The sequence below is a fragment of the Cucurbita maxima genome, unplaced genomic scaffold (genome assembly GCF_002738345.1).
Source record: "Cucurbita maxima cultivar Rimu unplaced genomic scaffold, Cmax_1.0 Cma_Scf00020, whole genome shotgun sequence".
Taxonomy (NCBI): domain Eukaryota; kingdom Viridiplantae; phylum Streptophyta; class Magnoliopsida; order Cucurbitales; family Cucurbitaceae; genus Cucurbita; species Cucurbita maxima.
The window spans coordinates 1,812,534-1,832,147 of NW_019272036.1; the positions used below are offsets into that span (position 1 = coordinate 1,812,534).

Below are 19,614 nucleotides of genomic sequence, written 5' to 3' on the forward strand. Positions count from 1 at the left end.
AAAAAAAAAAAAAAAAAAAAAAACTATAGCTAGAAATTTTTTAATATATAAAAAAAAAAATTGAAACCTTTAAATAAAAATAATATTAGCTTAAGAATAAATTTTAGATTTTTTAAGAAAATATTTGGATTCTTAGTTTTTTTTTTCCCAAAAATAGATTTTGTAAAACTTAGATATAAAAATTTAGAACATTATATTATAATTTTATTAATTATATTATTAAATTTATTAGAATATTTTATATATATATATATATATATATATATATATATATTTAATAAAAATTATATTGAAAAAGAAAAATAGTCCATTAAAAAAATATTTAATTTTTTTTATAACAATATATATATATAAAAATTTGAAAAAGTTAAATATTTAGTAAAATGAATCAAATCATTAAAATTCAATTTATATATTATTAATATGTCATTTCATTAAAAAAAGAAAAAGAAAAAGAAAAGGGAGAACTATATTAATTATGAATATTATTCTTTAATCTTTTTGCATTTGTGGGTAACAAACTATTCTTATTAATATTATTATTCTTAAAAATTATTCTTTTCTTTAGGTACATAAATCTTCTACCTAACATGTCTCCCAATTTGTAAGGTGGAGAAAAAAAAATTAAATGAACATTAAAAACAATATTTTATATATATATATATATATATGTCATATCAAATTTGATAATCAAATTGAAAGTGTTCGTAAAAGAAGTTGAAAGTTTGATGAATTGATTACTCGATTTGTATCAAGTTCTTAGATCTAAATTCTGGTATAAATATTTATCTTATAAATACTTTATGTAACAGCTCAAAGAATGATTCGTCTGTTAGGGAGAGGTTTCCACACTCTTACTAATAATGATTCGTTCCCCTTTCCAACTGGAATGAAATCTCACACTTTTAAGCCTAGGATACTTGCAATTTTCTCGTTCTTTCGACTTTTTCATGTTTATCTTATTCATATTTTTATGAGTAAGTGGCTGAAGGAGGTACGTTCTTTTTTAGTTTTGGAAGAGTGGTTTTGAGCTATGAGTTGCTGTATTCTAAAAGGGACAAACTCGAGAAGATTTGTTGTACATGTGGTTTATTAAGAAATATACATCGTAGAGAGGTTGAGTCTCCGTTAAAAATTGAGACAAACACAAACAATATATGTTAACGGTGGGTTTGGGCTGTTACAGTCCACCTTGTTTGGTTTTGGTAGATTTTTTTTAAGGATCACTCTAGTTCAAATGTGATATCGGTTCATTTATATACTTTTCTTTTACTCGGGTGTCACATACACTTTCTCAACTTTTGTTCTCTAAACTTCCTATACGTTTTTTATCTCTATATTTTTAGAAAAACGATTATTTTGACCCAAATCTACCTACAGGATATACATGAATAAAATAAACGTTTTAAAAGTATAAAATTCATAATAATAAAAAATGATGATGGATCCAAGAGTAGGATAGGAAGGACAAGACATATCCTATCTAATCTTAAAATTTGGTTCTAAAAAAGCATGATAATGTCTTTAGACATGCAAACACTCATTGTTGACCATCACTTTTTGTTAGAGCACAAGAAGTAATAGATTGGGTATTTATGGTATAGAAGGCTTAGTTGTTGCCACCATCTCCCCCACTTGCTTACCTATCTTTGCTTCAACATCACCTATTAAGGATTTTGGCTAGTTGGAATGCACTATGTGTTCATGTCTCTTAACCCCCTTTTTACTCTATATAAATAGCTTTCTACTTTGTGTGATATCCTACCTCGGTTCGCAAAGAGAACTGAAACACTTTTTATGAGGGTATGAAAATATCTCCCCAGTAGACGCGTTTTAAAATCTTTGAGGAGAAGTCTCAAAGGAAAAGCCCAAAGAGGACAATATTTGTTAACGATGGGTTTGAGCTGTTACAAATGGTATCAGAGCCAGATGTCGAGCGATATACCAGCGAGGAAGTAAGCCTCGAAAGGGGGTGGTCATGAGGCGGTGTGCTAGTAAGGACATTGGGCCTTGAAAGGGGGTGGATTAGAGGATCCCACATCGATTGAAGAAGGGAATGAGTATTATTGAGAACGCTGGGTCCCGAAGGGGGTGGAATGTGAGATCTCTCATCGGTTGGAGAGAAGAATGAGCCTCGAAGGGGGGTGATCACGAGGTGGTGTGCTGGCAAGGACAATGGGCTCCAAAGGGAGATGGATTGGAGGGTCCCACTTCGATTAGAGGAGGGAATGAGTGGTATCGAAAATGCTGGACCCCAAAGGGGGTGGATTGTGAGATTCAATATCGGTTGAGGAGGAGAATGAAGCATTCGTTATAAGGGTAAAACTCAAAGAGAACAATACGCGCTAATGGGGGGTTTGAGCTATTAGACTTCGAACCCTCAAACTATTTCAACTTTAGCTTGTCACAATTTTGTTATAGTCATATACCGATAACGTCAGCTAAAGAGGTCATAGATAAAAGATCCATGGGACAAGATAGCCTTCTCCATCCACATCCCCGCCCCCTCTTTCATTCCCCATCTCGTGAAAATCTCTATTTATTTTTGTGGGGATCGGAGTGAGGAATCCCCACATAGAATGCACGAAGATCGAGTTTCCGAGGGTTATTTTTCCCATATTTTTAATTCTTTTAAAAAATTTAGTCCGCATAATTTCTATTTTATCATCTAATTTTAATATAAATATTTTTAATAGTTGTAACAATTTTTTTTAAGAAAAAAAATTAGGCGGGTCACAAATGCAAATAGAGAGAAGTTGTGACCTAAACAGAAAAACAAAAAACTAAGAAGGATTTGGGACTAAACGGAACAAGGTGTAATCTTTGGGACGGAGAAAAGGGCCGAGAAAAATGGCGGCGAGACAGAAAGCGGTGGCGACACTGCCGAATCTTATCAGAAGCATTAGAAAAGATCGCCGGAGACCTGGTCTCAGCCAGCCTCTACCGTCATTGAGACGCGCTTTTTCACTATACGATCAGATCAATCTCATCGATAATGTTCCTGAAGATCAGCTTCGCTTTCAATGGTTCAACCCTAACTCCTTTTTTTTTTTTCCTCCTTTTGCATCGATTTCTTCCTCGATTTCATATTGTTGTTTCTTTTCTGTTGGAATTTAAGGTATACTGAGACGGGTTTCACTGTGAACGGACTTGATTATGAGGGGAGCTTGCTATGCGTTGGGGATTTGTTGATGTCTTGGAGTCCTAAGAAATTTTCGGAAATTACGCCTGAGAGGTTTGCTATGCATTTCGTCTTATTTAGTTTACAATATTTTGTTTACTAACTACTTCTTTTATGGTGATTGAAATGTATCTTTTGCAGCTTATCTATCTTCCAAATTATCCGGCCTATTCCAGGTAAAATCTGGTGTTGTGTTTGAATAAAGGATTGAATTATTGAACATTGTTTAAGTAGTTCAAATATGAATGTCTGGAGTTACCTAGTTTGACGTTTCTCTTGAGCTATTTTTCTCTGAGTTTTCATTTCTTGGTTATGATATTTTTTCTTGTCTGTGAACGAGCAAGGTCCTTCATGGTTCGATTTCTCTGTGCCTGAGCACAAGACAGACTTCATCATTTGTTTCTTTTTGTAGTACTACCACATGTCACAGTAGAAATTCGAACTTCTAATTTTCTGAGAGTATACGGATATTGTGACACGCCATTTTTTTTTTAAATCTAGGACACGGACGCGACAAGGACACATGTTTATGAAAATGTACAATCTTGAAAATGTTTATCATTTTTATACAAAAAGGAAATTACATCTTGTTTGATGTGTTTGATAAATATTGCGTCTATATTGATTTTGTATGGCCAATGTCTAACATATTATTGTGCTAACAAGTGTCGAGGAGTGTCCATTTCGAACATAGATACATTAGTCAAACTAAAGTGTCCGTGCTTCTTAGTCTGGGATATATCAAAATATAATGTTAGCAGCCTCTGGATGACACATATATGGTGTACTTTTGTTGTTCATACTATTGATGGCTTCCTTTCTTAGGCATGCTTCTAAGGTCTTAAGCTGCCCTGTTAACCAAATGTTGTTTATTTTTCAACACTCAGTCATCACCTTAATGCATCTACTGTTCATATGTTGCTCTGTGCAAGCAAAAATTTATTGATTTCTACCGTTTGCTGATTACTTTTCTTCATATGAAAGCTTGATTATTTTCTCTCTAATTTCAGAAATTCTAGTACTTGGCTGTGGGAGATATATTGAACCAGTTAATCCTGAATTGAGGCAGTTCATTCGTTCCACTGGCATGAAGTTGGAAGCTGTAGACTCGGTACTTGTGGTTTGAAATTACGTCGGTTTGTTTTATAATTAGACCTGTTTATGGTATCGTAGAGTTAAGATAAATATTTTTCATGCAACTCAAAATCTAGATATTGAGCTATTTTACGTGCCTGAGACTGATTGGTGGGAAAGCGGTATATTCTTTTTTTCTGATAAGAAACAGTATTTTGAATCTTTAACTAAAACGAGGAGGGAAAACATCTACCAACCCTAGTGGCCTAGTCAAAAGAGATTGTAGAATCGTTACTGTATTGTCTAGTTAGGGATATCCCACCTCAATTGGGGAGGAGAACGAAACACCCTTTACCTTTATAAAGGTGTGGGAACCTCTTCCTAGCAGATACGTTTTAAAAACCTTGAGGGGAAGCCTGAAAGGGAAAACCCAAAAAGGATAATATCGGCTAGTTGTGGGCTTGAACTGTTACAAATGGTATTAGAGCCAGATATTAGGCGATGTGTCAGCGAGGAGGTTGAGCCTTGAAGGGGGGTGGACACGAGGCAGTGTGCTAGTAAATACGCTGGGCCCCGAAGGGGGGTGGATTGGGGGATCCCACATCGATTGAAGAGGAGAACGAGTGCCAACGAGGACGTTGGACCCTAAAGGGGGTGGATTGTAATATCCCACATTGGTTGAAGAGGAGAATGTAACGTCATTTATAAGTATGTGGAGCCCTCTCCCTAGCAGACGCATTTTAAAAAACCTTGAGAGGAAGCCCGAAAGGGAAAACCCAAAGAGGACAATATCTGCTAGTGGTGGGCTTGGGCCGTTACAAGTGATCTGCTGTGTTCCTTACAATCACTTCATCAGTTTGGTTCAAACTTCTTTGTACACACCTAAATTTATTAATCAGATTTTGGAACTATATCAGGTCGTAAAAGAAACGAAACTAAGTGGTGGGGGTGGAGTTGAGTAAGTTATCAATAACCATGATCATGTAGGGACTGATGTAGAAACCTCATCCATATTTATCTGTAAAATCAGGGTAATACGTATATAGGAATGAAACATGAGCTCTTATGGCAAAATGGACATTCTCTTTTTGCACCCTTTGTGTTTTGATAATAATGAAGATACATGGCATTTACAGAAACGAGGTGTTATTGCTTATTATACCAACACAATTGGGTTATTTGCAGAGAAATGCGACATCAACATATAACATCTTAAATGAGGAAGGTAGAATTGTAGCTGCAGCCCTTCTGCCTTATGGAGTTTCTTCATGAATCCCAGAGGCAGATGAAGACATTCAAGGATGCTTCTCAATTGCAGAGTTCTTCTCGGTCTCAAGTATTCCCAAAGTCATTTGTAGCATGACTGGCAAGTAATACTCTCTTTTTTGTTCTGTATGTCCTGTGATTATCAAAACCTGCCATTAATTGTTTTCAGCAATAAGCGTTTGGCAACTTATACCTGTCATTTGGCACGAAAATTAAGTACATATTCCTGATTATCCTATCTTAGAAGCTGGCTCTTTCATATATCATTCCTTTTCGAGTTGTTCGTGGGAGTATGTTTAGAAATGATTTTGACATGTCTAAAATTGTCTTCCTTTTCGAGTGGTGGTGTCTGGTAATAGTTGAGGGTCAAAACCACTTGGAAGGCGATTCACGAGTGGTATTCGATGAGTAATTGAGATATCGACTTTTTTAAATGAATTCCATTCTAAAAATATTTTTTTTTTAAACTTTTTTTTTAAAACTTTTTTTAGCTTTCTATTTATTCTCTCTAACATTTTTTTTTCCCTTTATTTCAACTATAATACCTTTTAGCAATTTGATGATTCTAAAATTATTGTGGAAATTCAAAAACACTTTTAATTTGATCAAAATTGTGAAGAAAAAAAAAAAAAGAACATTCAAACAATTTTTAATCAAACACTTCTACAAAAGTTGATGTAATCAAATTACTTTGGCAAAATCACTCTAAAAAATTACAAGAGAATTTTTTGATTAATGTCATACAAAAGTAACTAGGATCGAAGTTGTGTATTTTTTTTCCTTCTTGTTCTCTACATGTCAATCCATGAAAAAAACATAACAAAACTTTAATTAGTCATGTTATATTTTTTATTTGGATGGTAATCAACATGTTTAATTATTGGAAACAAACCATTTTTATATTCTTAGACTATAACATAAGCTAAATACTTCATTCAAAATTCAAAATTCGGGATTTGCGATTCATAAAACATCTAAAAAAATAGCAAAAGAAAAAAATAATCCCGGGTTCTAAATCCATTTGCACTCTAAACACACGTTTTTCTTATCCTAAAACTGCGTGCCAAACGATCCCTTGGGTGTCAATTCCCCAAGTGAGGACTAAAAAGGAACATTTTGAAACTTAGTTTCTACAAACTCAGGCCCTATTTATATACTCATGCTGTAAAATGGAAAAATAAGTATTATAAAAAAGTTGTGAAGAAAAAAAGATAATCCAATTATTTTCTAGATTGGATTCAAGTCTCTCAATGTGTCGTTGAGGGTATGATGTCTTATCCAAGTGAGCTGATTTATTGTTTTAGTTCAACAGTTACAAAAGTGAGGGATACAGATGAACCATTGCCCCCTTAAAGCTATGTCAAATTGGCCTCTGATTAGACGGCCTTTTTATGATCCATCCAAAATGTAAAGTCAAATTGTATCCTAGCTGTTCTACCATTGCCACGCCATGTACCTTCTCTCAAATTTCTGGCTCTGAACTCGACTCATCATGTAGAAGAGACTCTGCGCCTCTGGGACCTCGACATTGTTGGTTGGTTTGATTTTCATACTTCATGACATCCTGAGTTTCATTTTCATTGTCCTCCATCTTCATGAATTGGAACCCCATAATATACCGATAATCTCCTGTCCCGAGGCAGCGAGAGCAGTAGCCAAGACCGCTCCCGCCACAAGTTCTACACCTGCAACAGTATTTAAATGCGAGTTCATTTGATATCAAGTTTGGTAATGTGAAAAGAGATTACAATTATGAAGTTTTCAGTTGAGAAAGAAAAAATCATAAACAGTCGTACCATTTTGGCCATTCCCCTTTTGGAAGCATTTCTAGGTGAACAAAATTTGTCCTCCCTAGTTTGAGAGCATATGAACATGTTACTTAAAGGGATTGAACAAATAAATTCAATTCTGTAACATAACATCTGTCAGTTACTTAAAGAGGAAAAAAAAAATCTTTGAGCCCATAAATTGAATACCATCAACATGGCCTAATTATCCATTAAATAGAGGGGATGTGTGAGAGAAAGAGAGAGAGAGAGAGAGAGAGGAAAGAAACCTCTTCCACAACAGTTGTGACAATCAACTCTTCCACTTCCATGGCATATCGCACAAGGTGGATCTGGCTTCTTTCTTTTTTCTCTCCTGACATTTGACTGCAGTGAAAGAGGAAACACTGCCCTGATGACTAGGAAAACAAAATAAGGGCTTTGTATGAAACGTTTAATGTTTGGTTTTACACTTAATTTTCATGGAACTAAAAATTATTTTGAATGATTAACGTAACAACCTAAGCCCTCCACTGGTAGATATTGTCCTCTTTAGGCTTTCCCTTTCGAGCTTCCCCACAAGATTTTTAAAACACATCTGCTAGGGAGATGTTTTTACACTCTTACAAAGAAAGCTTCGTTCTCCTCCCCAACCGATGTGGGATCTCACAATCCACCCTCTTCAAGACCCTTTGAGACCAGTGTCCTCGCTGGCACTCGTTCCCTTCTCCAATTGATGTGTGACCACATCAATCCACCCCCCTTCACAGCCCAGCGTCCTTGCTGGCACACCATTTTGTGTCCACCCCCCTTCAAGGCTCAGCCTCCTCACTAGCACATCGCCTGGTGTCTAGCTCTGATACTATTTGTAATAACTTAAGCCCACCACTAGCAAATATTGTCTTCTTTAGACTTTCCCTTTCAAGCTTCTCCTCAATGTTTTTAAAATGCGTTTGCGAGGGAAAAGTTTCCACACCTTTATAAAGAATGTTTCGTTCTCCTCCCCAATTGACGTGAGATCTCACAATTAATGTTTGGTTTAAAACATCAAATTACTAAAAATCATGGTTATGTTCTAAAGTGATTTTTAGTCGATTATTCAACAAAACAACCTCCGAACCAATTGACGTGACTGAGAATCACTTTTAAGTGATTTTGGATATTTTCAAAATCATGTTCACACCATTGCCAAAAATAACTATGTTGGAGGTGATTTTAGCAATGGAAAAAGATACTCCCAATCATGCTCTAACACTTGACCTCTTATTCAACCGTCACTTAGTTTGATTAGTAAATCCCTCTCATTATACTTCTTTATAACACTCCAAGTAAAATTCAGAAATAAAACACTTCCAGCCCTCTTATATGGAATGCAGAAATACCAAGCACACACAACAGAGTACAAGTAGGAAATCATTTATATCAAAAGAAAAATTACTTGCAGAGTATATCATCGTGCCCAGAACCTTAAAATTTGCATTGAATAAACTAGGATCTAAGTAGATTCAACAGTCTTCAGAACAAACAATTCATAAATGAATGATGAAACTAAAATTGAAGTTACAATCAACAATACATGTATTCCCATGAAGACCTTTAATCTGAAATAGTATTTGGAAAATTAGTCACAGATTGTTCTATCAGACCCCAATCAAACAGCAGGTACAGCCATTTTCCTGATCAATAGACTAAACAGAAGCACAATTTTAGGTACTTTTCTGTTGAAAATACACCCTAACTTCAATTAAGAGCTATAATCATTGTCCCATGTAGAGGAAGGATCCAAAAAAGACTTAAAAATATGTCAAGTTGAAATAAGAAACCTTCATACATTAAGATAAGCTAAACCTTAAGAGAATTCAAGAGCAGAGAACAAAAACAGGCTTTGAATCTATGCAGTTTCAGAGACTTATTACACACACACACACACTCTTCAATAGAGAGTTCAGGAAATGAGATAAACGAAAGATTACAACAACAAGATTTTCAATCGAAATGGTTTAGTAACAAAAGCAAATAATTCCGGCCAAATGGAGCAAAATGATTCTCGCATTCCGCAGCCTAATCTCGAAGACCTAAAACAACACGATTTCAAGTTTATCTATGCGAATTACCTCAGTTCTAACGATCCAAGAAGGCTTTGGAATTGATAGACGGGGAAAAGAGGTTGAGTTCGAAGGAGGAATTACGCCATTTGAGTCTGTCGCTTTCAATTGAATGGCCGGTAGAACAATCTGCGTTGTACTCGCCGCCATCCAGCACTGCCCGGCGACCTCCGTCGTTCAGTTTAACCGTTCCGGTGAAACCCCAACCAGAGAATGAGCCTCCGTTTTGGTCTGTGGCGGTGACTCCAATCCCCTCCCGATGCTCCTTGTGAGCATATTATTATTATTATTATTATTATTATTATTATTTTTAATGACAAAACAAAAAATATTTATCCTTTGTTTAAATTATAAAATTGAGGTTAATGGTTTTGTCAATTAAATTCTTAAATTTTATTTATTTTAATTATTAATCCCATTACGTAAATAACAATAACTTGGATCGTCAGAGACTTATGTAGACTTGCTTCGAGTAGTTGTAAAAGTAAGGTCTCGTACTCACAAAAGACAAGTAAAAAGTATCTCAAGATTTCGTCCTAGAAATTTTGCTAAGAGAATTGTATACCTAAATAAAATAAAAATAGAAAACTCGAACTTAAAAAATACCTGATTTCGTCCTAGTTTAACACCTAAGTCCCGAGCAGGTATCAAATACCCAATTTTTACTTTAAAACTCGAACTTAAAAAATTCATAGAAAGATCTTAAGAACCGAAAAGAAAATAGTGAAAAACTAAAAAAAATCGGTCAAAGTCAACCTAACTATTTTGTCCCGTTTCAAACTCGAGCCCAAAATGACCCAATCCTCTCTTTTCTTAGATCCTGATTGGACCTTGGCTAATTCTTGGTCCATTTATCAATGGTCAAAGATTTATGTCTTATTGGACTACTTTCCTTCGATCTTTCAAAATAATTTCATAAATTACTCATTAAGAAAACGAAAGATAACATATGGGAATAGGTTGAAGAATAACGTGAGAGGAAGAGAATTCCACTCAACCCAATTCTCCCTCCTCGGCCTCGGTAACAAGTCAAGTCCATAGAGAACTATTCCATTAACGAATGTTTGTCATGCATGCTCCTATCCGAGACTCTTCGATTCAGTTTTGTTCACATATGACCTAATTTTTAAAAAAAACGTTATGCATTAAAAGTATTTGTTGTACTTTTTCGTTACTTTTAACCGTGCAAAATTAAATGGGAATGATAGTGGATATTCATTTTTTATTATATGAAAACTTCAAATTTTTATACCAAATATTTGTCGTATTGATCAATAAAAGAAAGTTATGCATAGTAGGGGTACCCTACAATGAACATATATTTGGACCTATATTTAATTTTTTCCCCTCAACATCTTGTCGAGAAATGGTTACACATTCATTGTGGAAACATTAAATTTAGTAATTATTGGTTGTATAAGAGATAAAAGACAGGATTGTCTACTTTGACCCGTTACGTATCGGCTATTAGTTTCACGGTTTTAAAATGCGTCTACTATGGAGAAGGTCTATAGCCCTACTTCATTCAGTGACTGGTTCTTATACTATGGAGAGGCCCTAGCTCTCATAACTTTGCTTTGGGCTTCCCCAAAATGCCTCATATCAATAAAGATGTATTAGCTCTCATAACTTTGCTTTGGGCTTCCTCAAATGCCTCATATCAATAAAGATGTATTCCTTACTTATAAACTCATGATCATTCCCTAAATTAGCTAGTGTGGGACTCCCCTCCCAACAATCCTCAACCATCCTCCCCTGAGGTCTATGGAGCCTTCGAATAGTCTCTCCTTAGTTGAGGCTCGAGTTCTTTCTTTAGAGCCCTCAAACAAAGTACACCCTTTGTTCTTAGCTAATTTAAGGGCATGACTCTAATACAAGGTTAGGAATCACGACTCTCCACAATTGTATGATATTGTCGACTTTGAGCATAAGTTCTCAAAAGGGTATTTTTGAAACAATTTCGAAAAGTAAGGGAACATAAAAAGATCTCCATTAAATCGCGACGGTTACTTTAATGAATAATTAAAATAGGTAATAAAGTATATTATTGGTAGTATGGTTATTTTTGCAATAAAGTACATTAATTTTGATGAATTGTAGTTAGAAAGTGAGATGAACATAATTTATTGGTCTCGCAAGGCATTATTAATAAGATAGGGTGAGGTGGGCAATGGGTGTCTTCAAAGTGAAGCTATGTAAGCACGCAGCTAAGCACTTTTGATATTAATGCAAACAAGAAGATGGGTTGCCTAGTTCCACCAAGTCATTAAAGGGGAGTTGTTCTTAGCTATGATGCTCATGAAATAATTCATCATTATTAGGGTTTTGGAATGATTATTTATTTATTTATTTTGGTTTTAGATTTTTTGAATTAAATAATGAATATCTGGTTGGTTCCCTTTAACTTTCGGGTTTATGTCTGTAACGGAACGAAAAAAAAATAAAAGAAGAAATAGCAACTGCGATGTAAATCTCATGGAAATAACCGCCCACGAACGCCCTATGTGCGATGTAAATCAGTAATGGGTAACAGTAGGCTTGAGTTGTTATAAATGGTATTAGAGTCAGACGAAGGACAGTGTATAGCAAAGCGCTGACCCCCAAAGAGAGTGGATTGTGAGATCCCACATCCGTTGTAGAAGGGAACTAAGAATTCCTCATAAAAGTGTAGAAACATCTCCCCTAATAGACGCATTTTAAAACTATGAGGCTGACGGTAATACGTAATGGGCAAAAACGGACAATATCTGTTTGTAGTAGACTTAGCTTGTTATACAGTTAAACTCGAATTGAAAGCTGAAAAATAAAATTTAAGTTTTTTGAAATTATTGAATTAATAGTCTAACTCAATTATCAAATCGATAAACTCAATTGAATTTAATAAATGTTAGGAAGGAAGGGAGTGATTTCTGTTATACAATTATGTTTGTTGGTAGGAGATATGATATCAGAGTCACCATAACGGTTTGAATGACCATTAGACTTTAAATTAGTCTAGCTTCCCGTGTGGTATTTAGTGGTTATGATGAGAACAATACTGTACACATTTAATAGTTTTTGTATCGTATTTTTTATTTGAATCATTATCAGACTACTCGTGACATAACAATCAGTTCAAGAAAGTTGAAGTGAGTTTAGCTTAGTGGTAAATGACATATATGCTAGAGATATCTCGGGGTAGAGATGTGGAAGCTTTCTGCACTCATGTCTCTGCCTTTTAGGTGATGATTTTCTATCGAGAATTTGTGGGAATTGGGTTCGTGGTGGATTTTTTTAAAAAAATATTCCTTTTGAAGAATTTTTTTAATAGATAATTTTCATTTTTCAATATAATTTATAGAATATAATATAATATTCAATGTAATTTCTCATTAATAAAATTAGAGATAACTATTTAACTCGTCCCAAATGATAATTAGCTTGTTAATTATTATAATTAGTTAATATGTAACCCTAATTTTCTACTAGCTGAAAATGATCTTAAAATAATACAAAAGAAATATTTAAAGTAAGTAAAAATAAAATTAAGGAAAATATTATAATAGAAATGTAATATACTAATTTAAGATCTAAGAAAACATTTCATATTCATGTCATAATACAACATGACATCTCATACACACATATCATCGTAACATGACATATTATCATAACGTATTGTATCGTCATACATTTCATTTCATTATAACATATCATATCATTATAGCATAACATATCATCATTACACATCATATCAAACACATGACATCTGTAAAATGTCATTGGGCACGTGTCATCATACATAAGACAATTTTTCTGACAGTGCTGATAGTAGGATCGCTTACTTGATTGGCCATAGCCGACGTTCTATCCTATTTTCGAGATTTGCTTGATTTGTTCCTCGAAGTTCGTAACGACCTATACAAAGACACTCCACTATATTAAGAACATCGAAATATAGCAAATGAACTTAAGAATAACAAAAATAACCTAAATATTACAATGAAATGTTAAAATAATTCAAAAAATATTTATCCGTCTATGCATAATATCAAATATATGTTAATTTGACTATAGTTAAATTGTCATATATCTTTGGCTGAGGGGTCTGATTGTTCAAGTCTCCCATTTTACATGTGTGTATTATATTAATATAGGTTGAAAATATATTTATATTAAGCGGGATAGGACGGGAGATTAGACGGAGACAGGGAATATATTCCATCTCCGACCCCTGTTCGAGGCAGGTCGACTCTACAAACAAAGTGAACATCTCTATCGGAGCACAACTAAATTCCAATTAACAAATACAAAAATTTGGGTTTAATTTTCTTACAGCTGTATTTTCGTCTCTTTCATGAAAATTAAATTATTTGTTCTCCATAATAAATGAATAAACACTTTAAATAAAATAAAAAATGTTGCTTTCCTACAACTATACTTTTGTCTATCCAATACAAATTTGAAACCTCCTCTCACGTCCATTTTCAAGCTAAAATCAATTTATTATTTTGAAAATTACTTGTTTCAACCTAATTTGAGTAAATTAAATTTGAAATGAACGACTCATATGATTCGAATCATACGTGTTTATGTGCATGTTCATAGCATGTCAAACCAAATGCTCGATCTTTTCCAAAATATTGTTTTTCAGGTAACAATAGGAATGTACTTTAACAAGTAATGAACCGGTTGTTAGTTACGTCATGGGTGAATGTGGAAGTTATGTTATGGGATGTAACAACCCATATTCAGGATTTTGATTAAGATTTGGAATCCAGATTCTGCATCTAACGGTTAATTTGCTAACTTCTTAAGAGTGAAAACTATCATTACAGACCAAAATCTGTCCTTGGAACACATCTGTCCTCCCAACATGTTTTATCTAGCTCAAATGCTTAATTATAAAAAATGACTTCAAACAAAACATGCTTAATTATAGAGTTTTTATGTCTGATATAAGTAGTAATTTTTATTTCTTTAAATTTTTCTTATTCATTTTATCCTATAGTCTCAAAATTTTAATTTTTTTTTAATATTTATAAAAAAAAAAAAATATCCCAACTATCAATAACACATCATTAATTCAAAACAAACCATCCTCAATGAACATCTGTCCAATTTGGTAATTTCACTCTCTCCAGTCCAAGTCTCTCTCTATATAACCATGAGCGTTGCCATGGAAAAAGCACAAGCTCCAAGCTCTACAACAATGGCGTCCACACCAGGCATTCTCACAGATTGGCCATGGAAGCCACTCGGAAGTTTTAAGGTATGCATGTATGTATATGATTCAAATCTCTAATGATTTGATTGATATATAAACCACATGGTTTTGATGGTTTTTTTTGGTTGATATGAATAATGTAGTACGTGCTTTTGGCTCCGTGGGCGATTCATAGCTCGTACTTGTATTTCAAAGGGGACGAAGAGAAGAGAGATTTGAGTTATTTTCTTATATTTCCATTTCTATTGGTGAGAATGCTTCATAATCAAATTTGGATCTCTCTCTCACGTTACCAAACCGCTAAAGGAAGCAAACGAATCGTTGATAAACCGATCGAGTTCGAACAGGTTGATAGAGAAAGGTCATGGTTAGTTCCTTTTTTCCTCTTTCTTTCTCTATTTTCTATTCTAATGTACATGTTGAGTACAAATGACTCGGTTAGACTCGTTGGTTTCGTAAATTTAATACTCATACCACCACATGTCTAGACATTTCGTAACCATTAAATTGTCTACTAATTTTTTTATTTTTTAAAATTAAGCTTGTAAACTATACTACTAAAGGATAAAAAAATCTATTAGAAATCATAAAATTGTTTATTAGTCACAACCTCGTGATACCATTTGAAGATTTAGAGATGTCTATTTAACTTACAAAACCAAGAACCTGCTCTGAACAGAGTAGGAAATCTAGAGTTAAACCTGCCCGAGTCTTGTTCAGAGCAGGAAATCTAGAGTTAAACCGGCCCGAGTCTCCATCCTGCCTAGTGGAGCTTACTTTTGGTCATGGTTTTTACAGGGATGACCAGATATTGTTCAATGGGTTGCTGTTCTACATGGGGAGGATGGCACTGAAGAGTGAAAATCTACCGTTTTGGAGGACGGACGGGGTGGTTATGACGGCGCTGCTGCACGCCGGTCCGGTGGAGTTTTTGTATTACTGGTTTCACAGAGCTCTTCATCACCATTTTCTCTATTCTCGCTACCATTCTCACCACCATTCATCCATTGTTTCCGAGCCCATTACGTGTAATTTTTCTCTCCTCTTTTTTAACTCGATCGAATTTACATTCGTAACGAAATCAAACCGAAGTCGTGTGGATGGAGAATCCAACTGGGATTTTATTAGATGTAGTAGAGATATGCATTTAATCCGAGAATCTACTCTAAACGGGCTGAGAATTTTCCATTTAGACGGAGAATGAGAGAGTGAGTGGGGAGAGATTTCTCCCTGTCAATAGAACTGGGATCAAGTGTGAAATCCCATATCGGTTGGAGAGGGGAACGAAACATTCTTTAGAAGGGTGTGGAAACCTCTCCCTAGAACACGCGTTTTTTTCAGGGGAAACACGGAAGGGAAAGCCCAAAGAAGATAACATCTGTTAGTGGTGGGTTAGTGCTGCTACAAATGGTATCAGAGCTAGACATGGGAAGGTGTGTCAGTGAGAAAGCTGGGCCTTGAAGGGAGGTGGACACTGAGTAGTGTGCCAGCGAGGACGCTGGCCCCAAAGGGGATGGACACCAGGAGGTGTGCAGTAAGGACTTGGTTTGGGGCGTGGATTGTGAGATCTCACATCAATAGAAGAGAGATCTCACATCTATTGGAGAGAGGAATGCGTGCCAGCGAACGCTGGATCCTAAATGGGCGTGGATTGTGAGATCCCATATCTGTTGAAGAGGAGAACAAATCATTTTTCATGAGACTGTGGAAACCTCACCCACGCAATTTAAAACCTAGAGGGAAAGCTAATGGTAGACTTAGGCTATTAGCTCGGGACTATAGATTAATAATTGAAATGTTTATAAATGATTGTAATTTAAGATTTGGTTTTGTAGCTGTGACACATCCATTTGCAGAACACATAGTGTATTTCTTGCTGTTTGCAATACCATTGTTGACGACACTGCTGACAGAAACAGCTTCAATTGTCTCCTTTTCTCTTTATGTGATATTCATTGATTTCATGAACAATATGGGCCACTGCAACTTCGAGCTTGTTCCTAAGATCCTCTTCATCATCTTCCCTCCTCTTAAATATCTCATCTACACCCCCTCGTAAGTCTCTCTCTCATTTATTACGGTTCGTTACAAAGTTATCATGTCATAAACCCGATCAACTCAATCTAAATCTTAATAGTCGTGTTGGGTACGGCTTAGAATAGTAAAAGAGTTTTTAAAAAAAAAAAAATTGATCATAGTAAAAACTTAGACTAGCGTCTGTCTGTCAATTTAAGTATAGCTTAATTAATACACATACTCTAGAATTTCGAGATTTTTACTCCATAACATAACGAGGTCGGATTTAACGAGATTTTGAATGCAGGTATCATTCGCTTCACCACACCCAATTCAGAACAAACTTGAGTCTATTTATGCCTATATATGACTACATCTATGGGACATGGGATAAGAGTACAGAGAGTTTGTATGAGAATTCATTGTCAAGAGCAAAGGAAGTGCCTCATGTGGTTCATTTGAGCCATTTGACAACCCCACAATCCATTTACCACATGAGGCTTGGCTTTGCAGCGGTGGCTTCTAAGCCCTTTGCCTCAAAATGGAGGCTGAGCCTGCTTTGGCCTTTCACTTGCTTGTCTGTGATTGCCACTTGCTTCTTTGGCCGCACTTTTGTCTCCGAGAGGAACACATTCAAGGCTCTCAAATTGCAATCTTGGGTCCTCCCTAGATTCAATCTTCAAGTAAGCAATCCTTATTAACGTCAAAAATAATTTGAGATCTCATATCGGTTGGGGAGGAGAACGAAACACCCTTTATAAAGGTGTAGAAACTTCTCCCTATAGTAGACGGGTTTTAAAAACCTTGAGGAGAAGCCCGAAAGGGAAAATTCATAAACGACAATATCTGCTAGCGGTGAGCTTGGACCGTTACAAATGGTATTAGAGCCAAACATCGGACAATGTAGTGAGGAGGCTGTTCTCCGAAGGGAAGTAGACACATGGCGTTGTGCCAATAAGGACGTTGGGTCCCGAAAGGGGGTAGATTTGGTGGGAGTTCCACATCGATTGGAGAAAGGAAGAGTGACAGCGAGAACACTGGACCCCCAAGTGGGTGGATTGTGAAATCTCACATAAGCTGGGGAGGAGAATCGAAACACCCTTTATAATGGTGTGAAAACCTCTCTTTAGCAGACACGTTTTAAATACCTTAAAGGGAAGCTCCAAAGGGAAAGCCCAAAAAGGACAATATTTGCATATCTGCTAGCGGTGGGCCTGGATCGTTACAAATGGTATTAGAGCCAGACACCGGGCGATGTGCCAGCGAGGAGGCTATTTCCCAAAGAGGGTAAACACAAGGCAGTGTGCCAGTAAGGACGCTAGGCCCTGAAGGGGATAGATTTGGTGGGGGTCTCACATCGATTGAAGAAAGGAACAAGTGTCAACGAAGACGTTGGACCTATAAGGGAGGTGAATTGTGAGATCCCACATCAGTTGGGGAGGAGAACGAAACATTCTTTATAAGGGTGTGAAAACCTCTCCCTAGTAGACGCGTTTTAAAAACTTTAAAGGAAAACTTGAAAGAGAAAGCCCAAAAATAACAATATCTGCTAGCTATAGGCTTGGACAGTTTTTGAAATGGACATGAAAATGGAAAATAATTTGAAATTTTGTTTTGTTTTTTGCATGGGTTTTGAAGTATTTCATGGAATGGAGAAGAGAAGCCATCAACAACATGATAGAAGCAGCAATTTTAGATGCTGATAAAAAGGGAGTGAAGGTTCTAAGCTTAGGCCTTTTGAATCAGGCAAGCCACTAATTAATAGGCCATTCTATTACACCCACATTCATTTACCAACAAAAATTAACCATTTTGTTCATGATTGTATGCAGGGAAAAGAGCTAAATGAATATGGAGAGCTTTACATACAAAAACATCCAAAATTGAAACTAAAATTGGTTGATGGAAGCAGTTTAGCAGCTGCTATTGTGGTCAATACCATCCCCAAAGGCACAACCCAAGTGCTTCTTAGAGGACACCTTTCTAAGGTCGCTTATGCCGTCGCAGACGCTCTATGTCAAATGGGTTTGCAGGTTCGTCCTAATCGAGTATATGTTTAACTAAATGAGTTATGTTTATGTTTGATAACTCTCTCTTGTAAATTATTAGGTGAGTACCTTATACGAGGACGAGTATCAGAAGCTTAAATCGAAGATCACTACCAATTTTAACAATTTGATCCTGACGAAAATTACTACTCACAAGGTAAATATTGAACCATAGAACGAGAAAAATATAGCAAAAGATACGTTTTTTTTTTTTTTGTTTGTTTGTTAAGGGAAGTATATTTGACAGATATGGATAGTGGGAGATGGATTGGAAGTGTTTGAACAACTAAATGCACCAAAAGGGACCATTTTAATTCCCTTTTCACAATTTCCTCCCAAGAGACTTAGAAGAGATTGCTATTATCACTTCACTCCTTCCATGAAAGTTCCTTCTTGTTTCGAGAACCTCGACTCGTGTGAGGTTAGTTCTTATCAGTTCTTATGTGAATTTACGTGATATCAAATTTTAAGGATGAAAATAAAATTTTTCGAAGTCTAGAACATAACGTACTAAGATTTTTTGTTTGGTTATAGAATTGGTTGCCAAGAAGAGTGATGAGCGCGTGGCGAATGGCCGGGATATTGCATGCTTTGGAAGGAAGAGAGATGCATGAGGTTGGAGAAACAATGTTGAGTTTGGAGGATGCATGGAAGGCAAGCCTTCAACATGGGTTTATTCCTTGGGAGATTTCTTCATCTTCCTTCTAAAATCCTCCAAAAAGCGCACATTGTGAAGATTTTAGTATTGTAGTTATTAAGAGAACTTTTGGTGTCTGTCTTATTTCATAATCCTTAGAATATTTTGCTATTAATATAAATTTTATGTCTTAAAATGTAATGAAATGTGAACTAATGTGATAAATATAGTGATACAAGTGTTATGATTTGTGAGATCGCACGTCGGTTGGAGAGGGGAACGAAGCATTTCTTATAAGGGTGTGTAAATCTCTTC

At 35.6% G+C, this 19,614-nt stretch overlaps 3 protein-coding genes across 3 annotated transcripts; 2 read left to right on the forward strand and 1 right to left on the reverse strand.

Annotated features, from left to right (window-relative positions):
* Positions 1-2,759: 2,759 nt before the first annotated feature.
* LOC111494507 (NADH dehydrogenase [ubiquinone] 1 alpha subcomplex assembly factor 3-like) lies at positions 2,760-5,754 on the forward strand. Its single transcript, XM_023144449.1, has 5 exons — positions 2,760-3,026; positions 3,119-3,235; positions 3,323-3,357; positions 4,192-4,292; positions 5,441-5,754. Exons 1-5 carry the CDS (start codon positions 2,851-2,853, stop codon positions 5,525-5,527), a joined length of 516 nt encoding a protein of 171 aa, XP_023000217.1. The 5' UTR covers positions 2,760-2,850; the 3' UTR covers positions 5,528-5,754.
* Positions 5,755-6,733: 979 nt separating this feature from the next.
* Positions 6,734-9,667, reverse strand: LOC111494509. Its single transcript, XM_023144450.1, has 4 exons — positions 9,402-9,667; positions 7,578-7,674; positions 7,318-7,372; positions 6,734-7,206 (listed from the first exon to the last, which is right to left on the reverse strand). Exons 1-4 carry the CDS (start codon positions 9,540-9,542, stop codon positions 6,984-6,986), a joined length of 516 nt encoding a protein of 171 aa, XP_023000218.1. The 5' UTR covers positions 9,543-9,667; the 3' UTR covers positions 6,734-6,983.
* Positions 9,668-14,555: 4,888 nt separating this feature from the next.
* Positions 14,556-19,500, forward strand: LOC111494235 (protein ECERIFERUM 1-like). The gene is made up of 10 exons (XM_023144128.1): positions 14,556-14,643; positions 14,742-14,965; positions 15,397-15,626; positions 16,434-16,653; positions 16,922-17,297; positions 18,253-18,360; positions 18,447-18,647; positions 18,724-18,819; positions 18,910-19,083; positions 19,197-19,500. The coding sequence occupies exons 1-10, from the start codon at positions 14,584-14,586 to the stop codon at positions 19,368-19,370; spliced, it is 1,863 nt and encodes a 620-aa protein (XP_022999896.1). The 5' UTR covers positions 14,556-14,583; the 3' UTR covers positions 19,371-19,500.
* Positions 19,501-19,614: the final 114 nt, after the last annotated feature.